The sequence below is a fragment of the Podarcis pityusensis genome, assembly GCF_964106645.2.
Source record: "Podarcis pityusensis genome assembly, chromosome: 10".
Classification (NCBI taxonomy): Eukaryota; Metazoa; Chordata; class Lepidosauria; order Squamata; family Lacertidae; genus Podarcis; species Podarcis pityusensis.
The window spans coordinates 68191286-68214244 of NC_138035.1; the positions used below are offsets into that span (position 1 = coordinate 68191286).

Consider the following 22959-nt stretch of genomic DNA (forward strand, 5'->3'; position numbering starts at 1 on the left):
CCGTATTTTTTGCACCATAACACTCACTTTTTTCCTCCTAAAAAGTAAGGGGAAATGTCTGTGCGTGTTATGGAGGGAATGCCTATGGGTGGCATGCCTACGGATTTTCCTCCTCTAAAAACTACGTGCGTGTTATGGTCGGGTGCGTGTTATAGAGCGAAAAATACGGTACTTGCAAAACTGACATAGACCAGAAATAGTGATTTGTCCATCTCTAAAAACAAGACAGGGCAGAATCACCAGGGACAGTCTGAAGAAACAGGATGTGTTAAATTTGCTGAAGCTAAGCAGGTCTGATCTAGTCAGTGTCTTGATTATGCATACTGCTTTGAATTCCATAATGGAAGAAAGGTGGGATAGCAATGGAATTTTTTTAAAGACAATGCACTTAAGCCCATTGATTTCAATGGATTGTGGCCAGTGTTTCCCCCCCCCTCTCAGCTTACCATTAACACAAATAATAGAATATATTTGTTCAATTCTGCTTCCTCCAGGTGGGATTTGATGCCATGCGGGTCTATAACAAGAGGCTAAAGGCTCTGAGGAAGATACAGAAGCTAATCAAGAAGGGAAAATTGAAAGCGACCAAAGTAAAATATCATTATTCCCTCTTTACTCCATGGTTCAAACATAAACAACGGGCCTGAAATATAAGCGCTGGTTTTGTATCTGCCTCCCTATTTTGTTTATGTAGCAAGAATGCAGCAAGAAATTACCGTATTTTTTGCTCTATAAGACTCACTTTTTCCCTCCTAAAAAGTAAGGGGAAATGTGTGTGCGTCTTATGGAGTGAATGCAGGCTGCGCAGCTATCCCAGAAGCCAGAACAGCAAGAGGGATTGCTGCTTTCGCTGCGCAGCAATCCCTCTTGCTGTTCTGGCTTCTGAGATTCAGAATTTTTTTTTCTTGTTTTCCTCCTCCAAAAACAAGGTGCGTCTTGTGGTCTGGTGCGTCTTATAGAGCGAAAAATATGGTACTAATATTTGTAACAGGAAGCAGGAAATCTAAATGGGAGGTGATGGATCAGAAATTTGATCTTGCCAGGAAGATGCTCTGTGACTAGCATAACCTATGCTAGTGTTTTCTGTTGGTATAAAAATGGAGTGTCGTCTGAGAGAGACCAACTCTCTTACCAAATACATTTTCTGGACAACATCTACTCACTACGCTTTTCTTGAGCAGAAAAACAGGGGGTTCTTGCGGAATGAACAGAGACAGAGGGGCAGACAGACAGACAGAGAGCATTGCTACAGTGCTACAAGAGCTGGAGCAAGCAAGCCAGGCAACCAGGTTAAATTAGAGATCCTAGGATCAGAGCTAGAAGGTAACTCGGCCTATGCATGTCTGCTCCCAGATATGTGAGCATAGGATAACAGTGTTAGACACATATGTAGGTAGCCTGGATCCTCAAGACCCAACTAACTGAGCTGTGAATAGAGTTCAAATAGAAGAGCAGGTTCCTTTTCTAACCTGGCAAGTGAGAGGATCAGCAACCTCAACTTTACTGGCTGGTTCAAGAGTGGAATCTGGTCAATAAATAAAAATAAACAAATAAACCTTTATGGTCACTACACCACCTGTGTACAGTGAAATTAAACGAGGCCCCCCCCCCCATACAATGCAATGGGTCTGTAGTCATTTAGGCAGTTAATTGCTGTTTTCTTTGGAACTGGGACAATGGAGGCTGCTTTCAAACATGGTGGTACACAAGCAGTCTGCAGGGAGATGTTAAAAATCCTTGTCAGGACCCCTGCTAATTGATCAGCACAGTTTTTTACCACTATCCCCAGCACCCCACCTGCACCAGCAGCTTTACTGGGATTCACTGCCCACAATGCCGCTTTCACTTGATGGTCATATAGAATAAGTTGCTGAGAGTTTATAGGCTGGCAGGCAGGAGCCGTGATACTTGATCTTTCTACCTCATAGCGGGCGAAGAAGATGTTCATCATCAGCCTTAACCGTGTTCCTTATATTGCCTTTGTAGTTGGTTAGATGCTGCAGTCCCTGCCACACTTGTTTAGTGTTGTAATCGGCTAGGCAATTCTCCACTTTAAGCTTATATTGTTGTTTTGCCGCCTTAATGCCTTTCCTGAGCTTTGTTCTTGCCTCTCTGTACTGTATATGTTCAATGACAATTCGTTAACTGATGAAATAGAGTCAGGATTGTGCTCTTCTACCTGTGCATAGTGGAGACTGGAATACAGTGAAGGATCTACGTTCCTGAGAATTTCAATGTTTATATCTCCATATTTTTTTTCTGGGCACAGAATTTGATGTTAGCTTGTTTGTGTAAATAACAGGTTGTTTCTGACTATGTCATGCTTCGAGGGGGCCCACTGGAATCAATGAATTTAAGTCAATGAAGACTAACGTATGTTGGAAACAGCCCAATGATTTGTTTTCCTTTTTTTCTGGCATGCAGTATAGCAAATGTAATTCTTTTATGCAATTGTGTGTATGATGTGTGCCTATACGCATAAACACAATATGACAGTTAAATAATTGTGGCTTCAATATTGAGTCCCAATGCCCATTCGGGTCATATATAAAGAAAACCTGAAAGTCAGTTTAAAATATTTTATTAGGGTGGGGGGAGTCTACAGTTTTGTTTGTTAATCAAAATTTTGCTGAATATACTATGATTTTTTTTAAAAATCAGAATGGTATCATCAGCGATTCTGGTAGGACTAATGAAGCATTTGAATTTGATGAGGACCCAGAAGATCCTGAAGACCTTGATGTTCCAACTAGAGAAGTAGAAATCCAGGTGGACTGGAATGCAGAACTCCCCGTCAAAGTCAATGTTCCCAAAGTGTCTCTTCACAGTTTGATTTTCGACTTTGGAGCTGTGTCTTTCATGGATGTAGTAGCAGTGAGAGTTATGAAAACAGTAAGAATATTTTATCACCTTACTAAAAAAAAAAAAAGTTTTAAAGAACATAATAATTTGAATTTATGGGACTGCTAGACCATTCTGTGATTCATGTGCAATATGTGGGTTTTTCTGGCTGAAATGGTTAGTGCTCCTGTTGACCTGTGGAATGGTGAGATGTGCTAATAGCGCAATTGCTCCTGAGTGCCCTTTCTGTTGCTGTGGAGTATTTAGTTGCCTTAATCCCTGCATGGGATGAAACAGATAGTGGTGGTGATGGTGTCAAAGAAAGCAATCATACATTTTATAAAAATTGTAAATAGCAGGTGTGTGGGGACTGAACCTCAATTTGTAACTATGAGAAGGAGTGAGTGGCTTAAACTCTTTGTTCCCCACTCTAAAGTTGATCCACAGTAACTGTCTCCTTCCACCTGCAATTTGCAATGGAGGAAAAGCTCTCCTTTCCAGTTGAGGTATGGTCCCCACACCTGCTGTTTACTTTTTGAAAGACCATTCATACAGTTGTGAATTGGGCACACAATTGAACAAGTCCTAATTGCCTGCGTGGCCCTAATAGAGCCATATTTTGTTCTACACTAACTGTGGGCTGAAATGTGGGGTCAATCAGTTCTAGAAACAGGCTACTTACAGAAAATGTCCTTGAGAATACATTTAAGATAACCCCAACCTTTTTCTTTTCAGATTGTCAAAGAATTTGAAAGGATTGATGTGAGAGTGTACATCGCATCACATTTAGGTAAACAGATATCAATCCATTTGCTAATAATGGACCGCGTTCATTCAGAGTAGCAAACAAAGTGCAGAGGCTGCATAGCAGAGTGCATGCTTTGCATGCACCATCATTGGCCTAGCAATTCCTGGTAGAAAGGACTGGTTTAGACAGGACTCATATGGCAAGGCTGGGAAGGTTCTCTGCCTGAGGCCACTGAATACTTCTGACAGTTGGAGTAAGTAGTGGACTAGTTGGACCAAAAGCTTGACTTGGTGGAAGGCAGATTCACATTCATATAATAGAGAGGTGTGGGTTTCTTCATGATTCTGCATACCGTATTTTTCCGTCTATAAGACGCTCCCATGTATAAGACACCTTATTTTTGCGGCAACAACCAACCGCCAGTCCACCCTCAGCACTATCTGTGTATAAGACTTTTTTGGGGGGGGACCTAGGCTTATACACAGAAAAATATGGTAATTACTGAGTATTTTGCAGACCTAGTTGGAGTGAACAGCATTTTAATTATAAACCAACAGAAGGGAAACAAGGAGACAGCCTCTGGTGCATTGCTAGCTTGGAAAGGGATATTTTCACTCTCAGAACCAAATTAGACATGAAGTCTGGACATCTGTGACTGGATCTCCTTTTGTTTTGAAAAGATTGCTAGCAGCCACCAGTTTGTGGGGAGAGGCAGAATCCAACCAGGACCATGGCAGTGAGAAATGACCAGGGATACTTCTGATGTTTTCCTGATTAAAATAATCTTCAAACTGCTATTTACCGAAGGGTACTCACCATGGGACAAATAGCAGATACACTGACTATCGTACAAGGGGATCTGCAGCCCCATGCAGATCTTTCACACGATGTCTGCAGCCTATCATGACTGTTGGAAAGGGAGCTGTGTCAGAGGCACATACATGTACCTTTGGTGGAAATGCCTGATACTAACTGAATTTTGGAACTTAATTACTAAGCTCATTGGGGAAATAATCATTAAGGAGATAGACCCTGCAATACAGATTAGGGTTTTTACCATACAGTAAGCCCTCGACTAGGGACACGGGTGGCGCTGTGGGTCAAACCACAGAGCCTAGAACTTGCCGATCAGAAGGTCGGCGGTTCGAATCCCCACAACGGGGTGAGCTCCCATTGCTCAGTCCCTGCTCCTGCCAACCTAGCAGTTCGAAAGCACGTCAAAGTGCAAGTAGATAAATAGGTATCCCTCCGGCGGAAAGGTAAACAGTGTTTTTGTGCGCTGCTCTGGTTCGCCAGAAGCGGCTTAGTCATGCTGGCCACATGATCCAGAAGTTGTATGCCGGCTACCTCGGCCAATAAAGCGAGATGAGCACCACAACCTCAGAGTCAGCCACAACTGGACCTAATGGTCAGGGGTCCTTTACTAAGCTCTCAACTTGCATGGGAATTATGTTCCAGGAATAGTGCCTAAAGCCAAAATCACATATTGCATAGTCAAAACACATTATGTGCAATGGCAAGTGGGATTGCCAAAGTTTTTCCCCTGGGTGCCCACCCTTTAAAAAAAATATTTTTTTTATTGCCAGTTGTGTAAAACTGAATGTGCACAAGTTAAATGCATTTGAGTTGTGAGTGTCCTGTAAATGCTTATTTTTCTATGGAAAGATTTGTATAAGGGTCTTGTAAAGACCAACTTATTTACTAATCCATATGATTGATTGATTGATTGATTGATTGATTGATTGATATTTATTATGGCCATTGGCCCGTCACACGACAGTTTCCCATACCAACATAATGTACTTAAACCTCCAAATTTAAAACCGCCAAAACTTACAAAAAACAGACAAGAACCAAAGCAAAACAAAAGACCAACATCATACATTACAATAAATTTGCAACATAAACATCGCCCTCTGCTCATAAATTAATAAAAGACATCAATGGTGATATCACCTAATTACATCCTAAAACATAGATCATGGTTTAAAAGGGTTATCCGAGCCGCACAGGAGTCCGTTTTTCTTCTTTAGGGATAGGACGCTGATCAAGAATCTGGCAACCGTGAGTGATCTTAGGGGGTCTTCATCATTTAATAGATATCTCAGTTTGGCTTCATTCGTATCATTGGCGATTCCCTTTAGATATTGAGCAAGAAACTTGCTCCTGGCCGATGAGTGAAAAGCACAATCAAGAATTATGTGATGCAATGATTCCGGTGCCCCACAATTACAATCACATAAGAGTGATATCTGTCCATTGGAAAATCTATTTCTCAGCACGTTCGATGGGAAGGGCTAATCCATATGTATTATTATATGGGGTAGAAGAACATTTCTTTTTAGTCTTTGATTGTGGCTTTTGTGTGAGTTTAATAAAATACAGTAAAAACAGCTTGATGCATATAGGATGAGGAGACACTGAAAATACTATGAGAGCTATTATTTGTTTGTTTGTTTATTTGTTTATTTTTGCAGGAGGAGGTTGGCTGTGAACTTATAATTTTGCTAAAAAGGGGGGGGAAATTGAATAGGTTCTGCACACAGTGATGTTAGGGTAGATCTGAGTATGCGATTTGCTTTTTATTTGGTTGTTGTTGCTGTTTTCAACTCTTCAGAGCACATTATCAAAACACTGGACCACTGTGCATTTTTTGATGATGCCATTCAAAAGGATATGTTTTTCCTGACTGTACATGATGCCGTACTCCACATACAGAATCAGAGCATGCAGAGAGACATCCAGGATCCTATATTTGAAAAGGTAGGGAGCAAACATAACTTGGTTTTCATTAATTTATTTGTACTGGCTTGTAGCCTAACTTTTGTGAGTAGAGAGCTCCATTCATAGAACAAAGCTTTCTTGCCTCCTCCTTGCATTGCAGCCCCCCACCCCAATGCCCCTCTAAACCTTGTCCTTTGAATCAGAGGACCCTTCAGGGCAGCAAAGGGTCTGGCCAGGACTCCCACCTTGCATGAGTGCAAATGTCTTTTTATTCATACCTTTGAATCTAAGCCACTTTAAATAAACCTCGTTTCATAGGAAAAGCCAAAATCCACAAGGAACTAGGCTTGTTCAACAAAGAAAACATTAGTTATTATTTATTTTTACCTGGCTTACCTAAAAATGTGCAAAGTGTTTGTATGATAAATGTGTGCTTTGTATAAGAATGTCATAAAGCTTATCTATCTACTCCAGATGGTACGTTGCAAACATTTATGAGGAATCCTTCCTCATTCTGTAATATTTTCTTCTAGTTGGCCTCTAAGGACCAGTTCAATTACAATCTTGTGGACATACCATTGATAGTATTGTCATCGCAAGCTACTTCAATATTGTTTGTTATTGCTGTCTCCAAAACCTTGGATTCAACATGGTTTGTTTGTTTTTTAAATAAATGAATTGCTTAGACTTTACCCATAGCTCACCGATATTTTTAGAAATCATGAAAATGGATTCAGCATTTGGCATTATTGATTCTGTGCCAACTTAACCAGGTCAGCAAAGTCATATTTAGGGAATAAAAAGATATGACATCAGAGCTCCTAATAACTTCATCTGAAGGCTTCATGATTGCTTTTTATTCTTTTTCTTTGGATGAACCCTTTCACTATTTTATATTTGTATCGTTTTACTGAAATTCTTCTGTATTTTGTGTTAATTCTTGCAAATCATTCAGGATGCCTCTGGATTTGTGATGCGATATATTCATACGATTAAATAACTAATGAAAAGTATATCAGAGATTTATATTTAGTCCCTTAATCAACTTCATTGTGGTACATTTCCTGTCTACACATTCATAACAACTCTTAACATTTTGGTCCAGATTTCACTAATGCAGGAGTCAAAGGAACCGATAGAATTTACAGAAACAAACCAGAATGAAGAGCTTGATGTTCAGGAAGAGGTATGTTTTACTTTAGTACAAAGCATTATGTATCCCCCCCCCTTTTTTTTTACACAAAATGATGATAAAACATACAGGGCCTGTTTAGTAAACACACCAAGTGACTTTATATCTAGATACCTGTGTACCAAGGGGATGCTAGCTGGTTGCAACGTTGCTTTGGTCATACATGATGACCTTGAGGCTTAATTTTGTCAACTGGGCAGGGGAAATGGCTCTGGCTTTATAGCTTGTCTAAAATAGCTCATTCATCTCGGAGGCCATGATCTTCCAGGAGCTTCTACATATCTTGTATTCACTTCTATAGAGCTGCTTACATGGATGTTTCTGGAGATTGTTCTTACATTCTGTAATGGTTCTAGGGGTTGCTCGTGCGTAAATCGGCGCCACACCTGGCTGGGTTGCCTGAGTGAACCCTTTCTGTCCGGACAGCCACTCGCCTGTGGCTGTCTCAATCGCTGGCAGAATCCGTCAGTGGGCGTTTCTTGAACTTCTTCCAGCAAATAAGTTCTTTGACGCCTAGTCTCCGCCTACTCTCCCTGCACGGAAGCCTTCTGCGCAGGGAGGGTGTGGGCAGCGGAGGACCTGTGCTCTCCCCGCTAGTCCCCGGAGAGGAGTTATGGAGCCACCTCGCTGATTCCCCCATCTGCCCCCCTTCTCCACTGGTGCTACGCTGATTTCCTTCCCCAGAAGATGTGCTGCTTCTCTCCCTCCCGGGACGCTCTCCGGAATCCCTCTGGAGCCCTCCCTCTCCCCCTGGCTCCGATGGCAGTTCCCTGACACATTCATAGAGTAATTAAAGGCTAACGTACACCACAAACTTAAGCAGTTTTAATAGGAATATCTAACAGAGACCTTTTACGGGATTCTTTGGGGGAAATCATATATTTGTGTGTTTGTAATATAGTACAAGTATACAATATAGTATAAGTATGTAATATTGTAAGAGTTTTGAAAATCAGAAGTTCATTTCGGAAATAATGTTTCTCTCATTCTTTTTTTAAAAAATTCTCACCAGGCTATGCGCAGGCTTGCTTCATGAAGGAAGGATATTGAATTTATCGTATCTGTGAACTCTGGCAAATCGGAAGCAATATTAAAAGCATATTTATCATTGAAACAATTTACTTTGCACTAGAAGAAAATATTTATCTTATGCTGCAAGTGTCTCGGACTCTAATTTTTCTTTTTACATAGTATTCTTGATTAACATTATTTGGTAAATTTGTATCTAAATTACTTGGGAAATGGAAAGATCATTATAGATGTAGCAAAACTGGCTCCCAGCTTCTAAGTGAGGAGGACACACACACAACTGTATTTGTGTCCTAATTTTATTCCAATGTACGTAACTGAAAACAAGAAGCAAAGAAAGAAAGAAAGAAAGAAAGAAAGAAAGAAAGAAGAAAGAAAACAAGAAAACAAGAAAACAACTTGATATGAATTTGGAAGACATCATCATCATAGACTTTTATTGCACTAGCCATAGGCCATGGCATCATTCAGAAAAATAACAAAAGGAAAAACAGCAATAACCATAAAAATCATCAGGCACCACACATACAAAATAAACCATGGTCACAACTACTAAGATTGTTTGTTGCATAAAATAGAATAGCAGAAGATTCTCTAGTAAAATGTGCCAAATTAAATATCCGAATCCGCTTTGCAGTTGACCCCTATTTTATCTAGTTCTTTCCTTCTGATCTTCTTGGCTGCCAATGCAGAGAGTGCTACTTTATAAGTTACAGAGTCATCAGTATCGCTCAGCAGCCATTTCACCCTTTCCACCCTATTCAGGTGAGTTCCATTAGGAAATAGGGGTTTTATGAATCGGTTTCTTGGGTCTATGTATAAGGGGCACTGCAATAAATAGTGGCACAGGTCCACCACACAGGGTTGCCCACACAGACAAAGTCTCTCTTCATAATGTACGTACTTGCCGTAGCGTCCATCCAACACCGCCAAGGGCATCAATTGGAACCATAATTCTGTGAAAGTGATTCTAAGCATGGCAAGTGGGAGCTTTGACAGGTAACTGGCGTGGGTATGCTCCATTTTAATAAGTGGGAACCATGGCGAACTGTTGGTAGAAGCCATCATGGTTAGATCCTTTTCTGTATCGGACCTAAAGAGACAATCTCTTAAGTGCCTCTTGTCCATCTTCATAGGATTTGGAAGACAATTATGGCTGCAATCCTAAACTTACTTACATGAGAGTAAGCATCACTAAGTGCAATGGGACTCCTTCTGAGCACACATTTGTTTAGGATTACGTTCTAAGGTTCTGTTTGTAGAATACAAAGCAGAATGTGATGTCTCTATTTCTCAGGGCTACCTTTAGGTGCTACTGCCATAAAGGCAACACTATTTATGACAAATAAATAATGCAATAATAAATACTAGGAATCTTTTTCCTGGAGAGCAACAGTGGGCTCTAAGTTGCTAACACAAAAGTATGCATAAAAATGCTTGGGATACACCAATCATTTATTTCCGAGCTGGTGATCTGATGCCTTTAACTCATTAGTTCCGGATATGCCTTGCAGTCTCAGGTGATGTTCAAGTCATTGATTTTCTTGGATGGTTTAAACCAGCAGTGGTGAATCTTTTTGGAAAGTGTGTTCTAAGTCAAATCCAAATTACAAGGCAGTTCCATTTCTAGTTTGTACTGTTATGTTACATACCTAGCGTTCCCATTGTGCTGTTCCATGCGTTGGTGTATTTTTGCCCCTTGTGTACCAACTCATGGAGGGCAACTGCACATATTTACTTGCTCAGGTGTGCCACAAACTCTTGGTTCCTGTGGCACCTGTGGCACCCATGCTGCAGTGTGGCTACCCGTAACTTCAGTCTTGTAATCAGCCCTGCCTCTTTTAACCATTAATCAATACAATATTCCAGCAAATAACAAATATTCATTCTGCTATTTAAAAAATCATTTATGATATATCTGGAATGAAATACTACTTTCCTACATGTCCCTAAATGGAGCTACATGAGCAAATAAGCATTTAGGGTGAAGTCTGTTGTAAAGGGCATATAATGATGGTGTTATAGTAGTTCTCGGTACAATTATGCCAACTTAAAATGTCGGATTAAAATTTTGATTTGGTAATACTTTTTTAAAAAAATGTACAGCTAGTAAAAATAACTGGAGATAAACAAAAGAGCAACTAATCACCAGAGCATTCTAACAGCATGTATTTTGTGTTAGTGAATAGTGTTTTTTTTGTGTGTGGTTTGAGGATCAAAATCCAAGATTTATTAGGCCACCTATCACATGTGTATTTTAAAAAAGTGCCACTCTTACAAGTGCCTTATTATGTGAAAACAAATTCCAATTAATGGTTCTGCTGAATTCATTTAACAGCCTGAAGGAAGAAAGCTGTCAGTATATTTCTCAACAGACCACCATTTCATTAATAAATATGTATAATGTATATGTCTATATTAAAAATAATAAAAGTTTTACACAATATATTTCTGAGCTCCTGTTTTTTGCTCTTCCCACTCCCAAGCAATGAAACATGAAACATAGCAGGGAATTGGAAAAATTATAGAATGAAAAAAATATACTTATAGATGTTCCATTTATAAATAAATAAATATAAAATTTTCAACATGATATGCTCAAGCAAGTAAAAGCTATAGTAAAGTGCAAAAGCATATTTATTCTTGCTTACTATCGTGTTTTCATTTTATTGGAAACTGTTTATTAGGATAGTGTGATCTGCCTACGTGTCACTAAAATGGAGTTAACTTGGATAGAGCTTATTTGAATAGAAGCGCCAGACAAGATTGTCCTTTCTCACCTTTGCTATTTGTTTTATCCATATAGCCCTTAGCTAAGCTGTAAGAACTACCAGAATACTAGAGGTTGTTAAGGTAGGAAGGTGTCTAAATTCAATTTATATGTAGATGATGTAGCCTGGGTTATATAAAATAGCACTAATTCTTATGAAACTTTGACCAATGATTATTAGTAAGGCTTCAGGTTATAAAATCAATTTTACAAAATATGGATGGTTTAGCTTTAATAAGAATAATTCTATGCAAACATAACCAAACATTATAAATTCCATGGATAAACACACAATCAGATATTGGGTATATGGGTAATGCAAAATTTATAAACATTATCAGAATATAATCATAATAAATGAATGACTTAAAATTATATAAGATCTCAGTTGATGAAACAAACTGAAAATATTATGGATGGGAACGATGTCAGTGTTAAAAATTATAATACTTTCCAAAATCCTATTTTTGTTTTTAAACGTAGCATTACAGGTCCTGCCAAAGGCACTGAACAATGAGCAAAAACTTTTGTCTGGGACATAAAAAAGCCAAGGGTTACTAAGAAAATGTTGATTAAACCTATGTATAAAATTCCATTCATAAAAGATTTTTATGAAGTAGCCATGATATTACAATTACAGCATTTCAACAGGACTTGAAAAATATCCTTTAGCATTCTAGCAGATTTGATAAAGATGTAATTAAGGCAAAGTCCAATATTATCTCCACTCACTGCAATTATTTATAATGAGGAAATAGAAGATGAAGCCTTATTAGGGAATCTTTCTGTGAAAACTGTGGGCTAATTGAACTGGGCAAACTTATTAGAGATAGGAATCTCAAAATGGTTGATGAGATAAGAAATGAAATACAACAGCTCAACCCTTTAGATATTTGAAGATGGCTATTCTATCCCCTTTCAGTCTCCTCTTTTCCAGGCTAAACATACCCAGCTCCTTCAACCATTCCTCATAAGGCTTGGTTTCCAGCCCCTTGATCATCTTGGTTGCCCTCATCTGCACACGTTCCAGATTGTTAACATCCTTCTTAAGTTGCGTTGCCCAGAATTGGACACAGTCTTCAAAACATCAAAATACAGAACACATCAGTAAATTCCAAAAAGGACAAAAACCAACAATTTGGCAAACACGGAATAAATTCAATAATGCAAAAACAAACCACAATCTAGGCTTAAGTACATAAATACATAGGAAAACAAGAGTTGGCTGACAAGGAAGTATCTGGTAGTGCTCTTGCTGCACTCCAAGCAGTCTGTCTGGTTCAGTTCAGAGAAGTGGTGCAGATGGACATACAGCTGGTGCCCATATCCTTACACCAGAAGAGGCTGACGGCAGCAAAATCAAATGTCCGAGAAGGCAATGGTGGCAAGTCTCTTCCCCAGCCTCCTGGATGTACCAACTGCCGATGCAGCTCTTATTGCATTTATTGGGAAAATATCGATGGACCTCAGGCACCAGGCAGGCTCACGAACATCCCTGCCTGTTATTTCCCCTCTGCTTCATAAGGTGATACTGGAAGCCCAGATGCCGAAAGAGGAATGTTTCCACAGTGTTATAGAAAAAAAGAGGGGGTTGGCTTTTGCTGCCCAACTTCCCAAGGGACTGTCTCCCCTAAGTCCATGATCGGTCAGAGATGAATGGATGGAGGCAAGATCCATCGAAAGCAAGGCAGATCTTTATTTTCCTGTTGCAACAGAGTTCCCTCCCCCTCCTTGCAACTCCTCTGGGTTGGAGAGACCCAGAACAAGCCCCTATAAAGACTTTTGAAATTGCCCACCCTTTAACCCAGCAGAAATTTCAAGAGACGTTGGGATTGTCTCCCTTTTAGAAATGGGGCTGAATGAAGAATGATCTGATATAAAAACATGAACTCCTAAAGAGAAGATCAGCAGGTGCTTCAAAGTTCTGAAGAAACATGGGGGGGGGGGGAGTTTGGCCCAGGGTCAAGGTGGGTGGGTTGCCAATGGGAACAATGACCTGCCCTCCTTTGTGACATGTCTTGCTTCCCCTTTAAAAGCCTCCAACTACGGGTGTCCATTGTGGGTTAGTGAGGAGAGACAGAGAGAGAGGTGGGAGTGCAGAAGGAGATTTAGGAGAGGCTTTGGTTTAGGAGAGGCAGGGACTGTTTAAATAGGAGGCGCGGGCAACAGCAACAATGCGGTCAATTCCAGAAATCCAGGAGGAAGGCAGGATCAGCGGACTTGTCCTTCGCGGGACAGAATGGTAAGTTTGTGGGGCCCCATCCTATTCTTTGCCCTATCTCCTTCTCCCCAGAACGATTCCCGTAGGTTCATTATCACGTGGTGCTGATAATGCCAAGGTTGCAGGCTCGGTCCCTGCATGGGACAGCTGCACTGCCCGCAGAATCCTTGAGTCTCTCTTCCCTAAATTGGGGGGGGGGGGCTAAAATAATGACTCACCCCCCCCGTGGTGGCGATTCCAGGGTCCAAACTCTTAAAAGGGTTTGTATATGGGAGTTACTGGCCATACACTGAAAGGTTGTCAGTGAAGCAGTTTACAAGGTAAAACAATGTATGTTGACAAGGCCTCGCTCCTGTCAGCAGTCATGCTGCAGCATCCTGCACTAACTGCAGCTTCCAAGCACAAGGGAAGCCCCACGTACAGTGCATGGCAGCAATCCAGTCTTGAAGCAATCAGGGCATGAACTGTGGTAGCCAGGCTCTCTCGGTTCTGGAGTGGCAGGAGCTGGTACCTCCTTTCTCTCCAAGCCCTGAATGCTCTTGGCTGCCTCTCTGCAGCTGTTATGAAGTCCTACAGTTCATTCAACTGCAGAAAGAGGGAAGAATGTGCTGGCAATTCTCTATTAGGCTCAACGTATTTCTGTTCTGCGTCACCTCTTCTAGGCTCAGGCGAATGAGAAGCTTCATGCAGCTCAAAAAGAGCAATAAAGTGGCCCCGCTGCAGAACAAGGAGCCTCCTGTGACACCAGGTGAGGAAGTACCTCCCCCCACAGACACCATTTTGGGAAGGTCAGGGCAGGAATAGGCTAGGGGGCAGCTCAGGGTATAGGATAGGATTTGGGGGGTAGGGGAAGCTAGTAAGAAAAAAACACACTGCTGGCTCTGACCCAAGGCTAGAGGGCCACATTCTCTTATGAGCCTCATTCGGGGGGGCTGTAGGCCAAGACTGGCCCCCAAGGCCTGGGGTTTGCCACCCCTGTAGGAGGAGTGTAGAAGCAGGGGAGTCAAGGAGAAAATTATTGCAACAATCTTGGAAGCTGCAAAGGGGCGAACTAACCTGTCCCCATGTCCTTCTCTTGTTGCAGTGGTGACAGAACTCTTCATGACTGTTCTGAAGCCTGAGGTTAGTACTGGGGGAAACAAAAGAGGAGGGAGTGGATCTCCCAGACCCTCTGCCCACTGACTGTGGTCTTTGCCCCCACTTCTGCAGTGGCATGGGTTCTTGGGGTGTCAGGATGATGCCAGAGGCATGTCCTGCCCTCTTCCCTGGTGCTGCCCTTCCACCTCTGCCCAGGAGGCTGCAGGGCCCATGGAGGTCCTCTGGGGCAAGGGATGGGGCCCGAGCCTGAGGGAGGCCAGTCTTTCCTGGCTTGGGCCTGCTTGTGGGCTTCCTTGCACCTGTCAATGGTGGGTTTTGTAGTGTCACAAAATGCATGTGATCCAGCTTTCTCTTTCCTCTGCAGAAGGCAATAGGCCGACACCGGTCCCGTGTTCGGCCAGCACCTAAGGAAGGTAAACGAATCTCCACACCTTGGGGACTTTTCACTTAGTAGCCTTATGGTTCATGCCCGAGAAAGACCTCTCAGGCCTTCTTACTGTGCCTTGCTGGCCTTTTTCACTTCGCCTCAGTAGGCAGGGCCCTGACTGACTCCAGCTACAAAAGCTGAGGTGGCTGAACCCTTGGATTTGGGTAATGTTTAGAGGGCTTTCCTGAGAGAGGCTGTTAATTCATTTTCTCATTTCCGTTCTCTTCCAGAGGACATCATTATTGAAGATCTGTAGGGTTTCCGGTTCTGGTCTCTGCCATGGCAACGTCTCACCCTTCTGGGACCAGACTCAGACGGAGGGGAGGGGTTACCTGAGGTTGTAAAACCCTCTAAAAACCCCTGAAGGCAGTCGGGGGACAAGGCACCTGTGGACGTCTTTGTGCCTGCTCCTGCTGGTCTCAAGCCCTGCGCCGCTGAGGCAGGCTCCACGGCTGCCATTGCAAGAGGCAAAGCTCCTTCACCTCTTGATATATTGGATCAAAATTAAAGGCGCCTCCAGAGGAAATGTGGACAGTGAGCTGCAATCTGAATGAGATTATCGAGGTGGAGGGATGAAATTTGAATGTCCTGCCGTGATTGAAAATGGAGAGAAGAGGGGAGGGGAACTTATTATTATTAATTTTATTTTTATTATTTAAAGTCTGCAAGGACTTAACACGTACCCCATCTGGTTTAAAGAAATAAAAGGATCACAAATGGACGTGTGTGGCGGCTATCAGCTTTCCTGTGCGCCAGCTACACCGCGATTCAGGCGATCAGAAGCGCGCCCCCTTCGCCGCCTTGAGTGGGCTGTGGGCAGGGAGCGATGGCTGACGCCCATTTTACGCCCCCCCCGCCTGTGCCCCTGGCAGGGGCCCACCTCACCACCCCTTAGCTACAGCCCTGGTTGTTGATATTTTCTTTTTCTTTCATTAATTTTTTATTAGAAATTTAAATAAAAAATATTATCCAAAAGCATGTCATCCTTAGTTTTGACAGGTGCATCCCTTGCACCTGTCAATGGTGGGTTTTGTAGTTTCACAAAAGGCGTCTCATCCAGCTTTTTCTTTCCTCTGCAGAAGGCAATAGCCCAACGACACCGGTCCCGTGTTCGTCCAGCACCTGAGAAAGGTAAATGAATCTCCACACCTTGGGGACTTTTCACTTAGTAGTGTTATGGTTCGTGCCCAAGAAAGACCTCCCAGGCCTTCTTACTGTGCCTTGCAGGCCTTTTTCACTTCGCCTCAGGAGGCAGAGCCCTGACTGACTCCAGCTACAAAAGCTGAGGTGGTTGAACCCTTGGGTTTGGGTATTGTTTGGCAGGATTAGTTGAGAGAGGCTGTTAATTCAATCTCTCTTTTTCATTCTCTTCCAGAGGACATAATTATAGAAGACCTTGAATGAGGGTGGAAAAAAAATCTGTGGAAGAAAGACAGCACCCAGATTTTGGGAGGCATATAAGTGGAGCAAGCAGGAGAACTTTCGGTATTTTGAGGGGGAAATCCCCAAAGCAGAAGAGAACCTGGGACAGCTTCAGAACCAGCCTCAGTGCCACCAGCTTACCTGCCTAGAAAGACTTAAGGACTGGAACTCCAGCATATTTGGGACTTAACTTTCAAACCATTTGGATTACAAAAACTAAGAAGCCGAAATAGGGACTTTGGAACTATTCTCAATTACCACTGTATGGAGAAGACAAGTATAATTTTGTTTTACAGAAATAAAGTTTGACTTGCATTTTTATTTCTCTGTGTGTGTTTTCCCCCTCTCTCTTCTTTTTGTTGTGGTTGTAACAAAATTTAATTCTGTATTTTACTTGAGTTATTTTTGAAGTTTCTTATTTGTTTATTTGTTTTCTTTTTCCTTTTAATTTTTTGTCACTGTACTTTGATTTGCTGTATGGGGGAAGGGGAAGGTTGACGAAAGGGAAAGGGAAATTGGATGCTCAGTCTGGGAAAAAGGAAATAGTTTCACTCTTGGGCTGAGCTGAGAATTGCAGGTGTGACCTTGAACAATTTAAAAATAGTTCTGGGAAGCCACTAAAGTAGAGATGGCGAGTAAACAGGAAGGAGCAATTACCAGGAAAGCAGGTAATTACCAGGTTTTAAGCAGAGGTTGGATGGCCATCTCTCATGAATGATCTAGTTGAGATTCCTGCATTGGAGGAGGCTGCACTAGATGACCCTCGGCGTCCCCTTACAACTCTATAAACCTCAGAATGTATCCTAAGTTGGTATCATAGTGGCTTTGTGATGTGAAGAGGGTCTTAGTATCTCACTGCCTAATTTCACCCACCATATAAACAAGCAGGGAAGGAATCTGCAGTCCAGGGATAGCACGACACCTCTTCTTGTAGCCGAGTAAGATTGTCTTCCATAAACACGGTTTTAACAATGAGTCCGTAAGTGATGGTGGAGGCCAATTCTGGATCCACACATCCTTCCATAGTGGGGACATTGGTTCCCAGGCGGGAGCTGATCACGGTGTGGATTTGCCAAGCGTGCCTTCCTCTTAGCACGTTTCTCCCTTGTGTCCTGAGTTCGAGTGTCTTCAAAGCCCATGACACCTTTGGTAAAGGATGTTCTCCAATTGGAGTGCTCGCAGGCCAGTGTTTCCAAATTGTCGGTGTTTATACTACAGAGCCTAGGACTTGCCGATCAGAAGGTCGCGGTTCGAATCCCTGCGACGGGGTGAGCTCCAGTTGCTCGATCCCTGCTCCTGCCAACCTAGCAGTTTGAAAGCATGTCAAAGTGCAAGTAGATAAATAGGTACCACTCTGGCGGGAAGGTAAACGGCGTTTCCGTGCGCTGTTCTGGTTCGCCAAAAGGGGCTTAGTCATGCTGGCCACATGACCCAGAATCTGTACGCCAGCTCCCCCGGCAACAAAGCAAGATGAGCGCCGCAACCCCAGAGTCGGCCACGACTGGACCTAATGGTCAGGGGTCCCTTTACCTTTATACTACATTTTAAAGATTTGCCTTGAGACAGTCTTTAAACCTCTTTTGTTGACCACCGGCATTATGCTTTCCATTTTCAAGTTCAGAATAGAGTAGTTGCTTTGGAAGACGATCATCAGGCATCCGCACAACATGACCAGTCCAACGAAGTTGATGTTGAAGAATCGTTGCTTCAACACTAGTGATCTTTAGGGGTGACCCATAACGGCGATAACTGAAATCAGGCCGGCATGAGCCCTCAAACTCCGCGCGCGTGAGGGTGGCATCGCTCTATCCTTTAGCACCTCTATGTTGACAATCCCACACAGTTCGCATTGGAAACTGAAGCGTTCGATTCCAGGCCGGGAAAGCCCGATGCAGAGACTCCCCCCGCTGCTCCCGGCGCCTCTTTGCTGTTCCCACTCGCCCACCTGCGGCGGAAGGGGGAAAGAGGCCGTGCGAGAGATGCCCGGAAAAGAAAGGCTTTGTTCCGCCTCTACCCCTTTCCTATCTCTAGGGTTGCCCCGTGAGGGCGGCCGAAGGACAGGGCGGCCGTCGCGGCTTGAGTGCGTCACGGCGGAGACGCTCACCCACCTGTGCCAGCATGGAAGGGAAGAGAGGCGCCGCTGAGGTGGCGGCGGCTGAAGCCCCGGAGCCGGCGGCCGGGGAGTTGCTAGGAGACGGTGAGGGGGCAAGTTGGGCGAGAGGAGGAAGGAGGGAGGGAGGGAGACCCCCGTTGGCCTCGCGGGGGCTTCGGTGGGGAGAACTTCCTGCTGCGCGCGCTTTAGGATTGCGACCAGCGCGCGTTGCGCGGCTCTGCGCCCAGTCCCTGGCGCTGCTCTCTGCGAGCTTTGCCTCCTTTCCTACCCTGAAGGGATGCCACCGAGAAAAGCAGCCCTTGACTCTGGGTGTTCAGGGTATTTTACTGAGGGCTCCTTTTTAGGTGGGGACCTGAGTTCCTGGCAACTTTGGAAAAAGTTAACAGACTGCAGCTGATGGACTGGGCAGAAAGGACCCCCGGGAACTACTTGATTATTACTGGTTTTTTTCTTTTTCGGTGGAGGTTTCTGCCTGCTCAAGAGCGAAATGATACTAAAAAAGATTGTGGACTATCTGTGTCAGGAAAAGAAGATGCCAAGCCTCCCCTCTCTCTCCTCTTGCGTCTCTTTCAGAATGCTATGCGGACTTCTTGAAGGAAGATTTTGATGTGAAGGCGTACACCTCGCAATCGATTCATCAAGCTGTGATAGCTGAACAGTTAGCGAAACTTGCTCAAGGGATTAGTCAGCTGGATAAAGAGCTGCACTTGCAAGTAAGTGCCAAGCGTATCACCCAAATCTGTATATACCGGCAGCTGAGATTCTGAAACGGCATTGAATTGTTTGTTCGACTCGACAGCTTTTAGACCTGCCCAACAAGGAATGTCATACTTAACTAATTGAAGATGCTTTCTGTCAATGAATGTATATATGGAAAAGTGATGGTTAAATTTTGCCTCCTACAGAAAGTTTTCAGATAAACATGCACAGGCAACATTAATATGGTTGGCTCATAGCCAGTGTTATGATGATAATTGTCAGTGTGTAAGCTCCCCAAAATGGGCTGTAGCTATTGTAAGTGTATAGTAATGTATAGCTGTACATGTTTGTGTGTTGGTAATGGAGAAATAAATGCAAAGTTAAGCTGTGAATGTAAGGTGCCCATCCACACAATGTGAATAGTGATAATTGGTTTGCCTTATATACATTGGGATGATCCAAGTAGTTCATTCAGCCTTAAAGAGAGGCTTCAGAGCTCACTTAACTTTATTGGGCACACAAAACTTTTCCAAGGTATGCAATTATATTTGTACTTGCTACATAAACTGCTGAGCCTTTCTGGGATCTTCCTTGAGCACAGAGCAGGGAGCCTGTGCCAGTGCTGGAAAACAGAATTTCTTCTTATGACCCAGCATGCAATCCACAACACCAACTGTATTTGCTTATTAGTATTCTTTTTATAAAAATGCGGTTTGTCCTCTTACATGTAAATGAATCCTAGGAATGTTGTTAACAGAATGCCCAAGTCCTGATGTAAGAGCTGTGCAATGCAATTTGGAATAGAAGAAGTATGCTTTGTGATGGTAGAACATATGATTTAATTGTGGTTATTGTTTGAACTGAGAAGAGAGGAGAGTTCAGGATTAGTTAGAATTACCTTTATAGGCAAAATATGGTTATCCTTGTTAAAATATTTGCCAGCATCTTGACAACTAAACATGAGCAGATTCTGTTGAGGAAATTCTGTATTGAATGGGAGAATTGAACTTCACTTTGCTATTCACACTTAATTAATCAACCAGTCAATCAATAGATTTTTATTGTTTATAGCCAATAGCCATCACAATACAATATAAGCACAAATCACACAACTAGCAGAAATTGAATCGCATTGGTTAAATTTTTGGGTTAACAGCTTATTGCTGGTGACTAGAAACTTATCGTAGGCAATAATCACTCTTTGATTTTGATATAAAATGTCAGTTTTCAATCAGTTTATAACAACTGCCAGAGGTTATCCTTTAACCAATGTGCAGGTACATTTCTCATAACTGAATATATTTACTCTGAGTCTAGCCAAGGTTGAGAGCTTCTGGTTTAGAATGGAAGCTGTCAGTAAGCAGTGCGGTGCAATATTGATTTCCTGCCAGCTCTAACATATGTCCTTTAAATAGTTATTACCGAAAAGGCAGGCAGTGATCCTTCGTGTGCCGCAAACCAAGTTTGTTTGCCTTTCTGTGGAGTTTGGATACTTTGTAAGGTGGGGCTTCATTGGAAGCCCAGTTACTCTTATGATGCTTTTCACATGCAATATCAAACCATACACTAGTAGTTACGTGCACTAGTAGCAGCAGGCCATGAATTTGGGCGCTTTCCTCCTCCCGCCCCTCGGTCATGGCAAGGAGATTGGGTGCATCTGCTTCCGTTTTACATTTTTAATTAGAATTTCTTGCTATATCTAAATTGGTGTGAGGGAACTCTGCTTTATATTATTGATTCATTCCACAAAACTAAAAGGCAAACCTCAAAGCATTTTACAAAAAAGAATAAAACATGACATTATTAATTTAAAAACCAGTTACAAACTATCTTCAGAAATAATTAAAATCAACAATAAGCTAAAAGCCAGATTAAAACATGTGTTTAAACAGGCTTGCCTAAACAGAAATGTTTTTAGCAGGCACCCAAAGGCACAGTGAAGGCCTGATGTTCATAGGCAGAAAGTTTCAGAGTGTGGGTGCTGCCACCCTACAAGCTCAATTTCTTACAAATTTGGAACAAATGATATGTGACACCTGTAACAGATTAGAGCTGCCGAGTGGCCTTATATGGGGTAAGGCAATTTTGCAGGTAAACTGTGTATTATATGATGATTTGTTCAAACAAGCCAGGGTCAAACCATGGTTTATAAGCCTCGCTTGTTAATTAAACATAGTTTAAAACGAAATCTCTTGGTTTGTATGTAACAATAAACTCTGGTTAGTATAAAACTGGAAGTGGAGGTTTCAGATCTCCTCCTCTGCGATTGTATTCAAGTCTGCGGCTCGCTGCTGCTTCTATGTTTAATGCTAGTGGTTTAGTGCTCTGTCGCTATATAATGGGTGAAATATTATCAGCGCTGCCCTAAAATTTTATGTCATGCTACTTGCATTAGAAATGTGAATTAGAAAGACCAGGATTCAGACAACCATGCAACAAATTCAGCAAACAGAAGGGCAGTTTGAACTTGCATTTCTGAGACAGCATATTTGTTTTGTATTCTTCTTCTGATAATAGTTGACAGTCTTATTTTATAGGTAGTTGCAAGGCATGAGGATTTGCTAGCGCAAGCAACTGGCATTGAATCTCTGGAAGGTAAGCATGGTTTATTAACTTTATAATTTTTACAAAGAATCTCTTATCCTAGGAGTGGGTTTCTTTTCCATTTGCATAGGGCTGGGGCCTTGGAAGAGGAACCAAAATTATGTGGTTTGCTTCTGTTTTAATGAATCTCAAAGCTATGCCAATTTTCCAGAAACGATGGTCAGGTTTCATAACTTCACAAAGTCCCTTATAATATATGAGCTTATTTATTAGCATGCTATACCAAAACTTCCTTTGCCACTCTTCCAGTGAGTTCATGTTGTTTCCAGTACTTTCTGATTACTATCTGAGTGTTTATTTAATATTTTTCTAGTTAGCTCTTTCTAGTTTTTCCTAATTGTGTTCTTAATGTAGCTTAGAAGTACAAGTAAATCAGCCTACGATATCGTTTAAATTAATAATAATTTATATAGTTTACATATCTGTCAAATGCACTTAAAACTCAATTTAAGTTGATTATATCATTAATCATTGGAATTAACAGCTCTACATTTTTAGGATCTTAATGTGGATATAATACCAAAGATAAAACATTTTTGAAAAGGTTTTTTTCTTCCATTTATCCTTCATGTTTTAATCCAGAGTCTGAAGTCTGAATACTGTATATATATATATATATACATACACACACACACACACACATATATATATATATATATGTATATATATATATTGTAAACCGCCCTGGGATCTTCGGATGCAGGGCAGTAAACAAATTTGATTAATAAAAATAATACTAAAAGGTTGGGAATGTTTAAACACTGAACTCTGACACAGGACGTAACTAATGAGCAGAACTTAGTTGAACAATAGTTCAGGTAAATCACTATCCCTTTGTTATAATGCTGCACAACTACATTTTTAAAAAATCACAAAACTGGAAAACCTTGAAAGGCCTGAAGTCATAGTGTAGTGGACTTACGGAAAAAGTTTATCAAACTGTTGGAGTTTTAATTGCATCGTTTTGTTACTAGTTGTTAACATACTGTCAGTTTCCTTTTGTCATATTAAAGTAAAGGTAAAAGTACCCCTGCCCGTACGGGTCAGTCTTGACAGACTCTAGGGTTGTGC

General features: G+C 42.0%; 2 protein-coding genes across 5 annotated transcripts in view; both read left to right on the top strand.

Annotated features, from left to right (window-relative positions):
* SLC26A4 (solute carrier family 26 member 4) overlaps positions 1 to 10623 on the top strand; it is a 30316-nt gene extending 19693 nt beyond the window's left edge. The window contains exons 16-21 of the mRNA XM_081023597.1: positions 495 to 590; positions 2662 to 2892; positions 3577 to 3631; positions 6207 to 6352; positions 7419 to 7499; positions 8518 to 10623. Of these exons, the coding sequence (XP_080879723.1) occupies positions 495 to 590; positions 2662 to 2892; positions 3577 to 3631; positions 6207 to 6352; positions 7419 to 7499; positions 8518 to 8541 (633 nt within the window). The 3' untranslated portion in view covers positions 8542 to 10623. The remainder of the gene's footprint in view (positions 1 to 494; positions 591 to 2661; positions 2893 to 3576; positions 3632 to 6206; positions 6353 to 7418; positions 7500 to 8517) is intronic.
* A 7888-nt stretch (positions 10624 to 18511) lies between these two features.
* The window catches only part of COG5 (component of oligomeric golgi complex 5), a 161447-nt gene continuing 156999 nt past the window's right edge, over positions 18512 to 22959 (top strand). For all 4 annotated transcript variants that reach the window (XM_081023568.1, XM_081023569.1, XM_081023570.1 and 1 more), the window contains exons 1-3: positions 18512 to 18669; positions 19159 to 19298; positions 21822 to 21879. In XM_081023568.1, the coding sequence (XP_080879694.1) occupies positions 18591 to 18669; positions 19159 to 19298; positions 21822 to 21879 (277 nt within the window). In that variant the 5' untranslated portion in view covers positions 18512 to 18590. The remainder of the gene's footprint in view (positions 18670 to 19158; positions 19299 to 21821; positions 21880 to 22959) is intronic.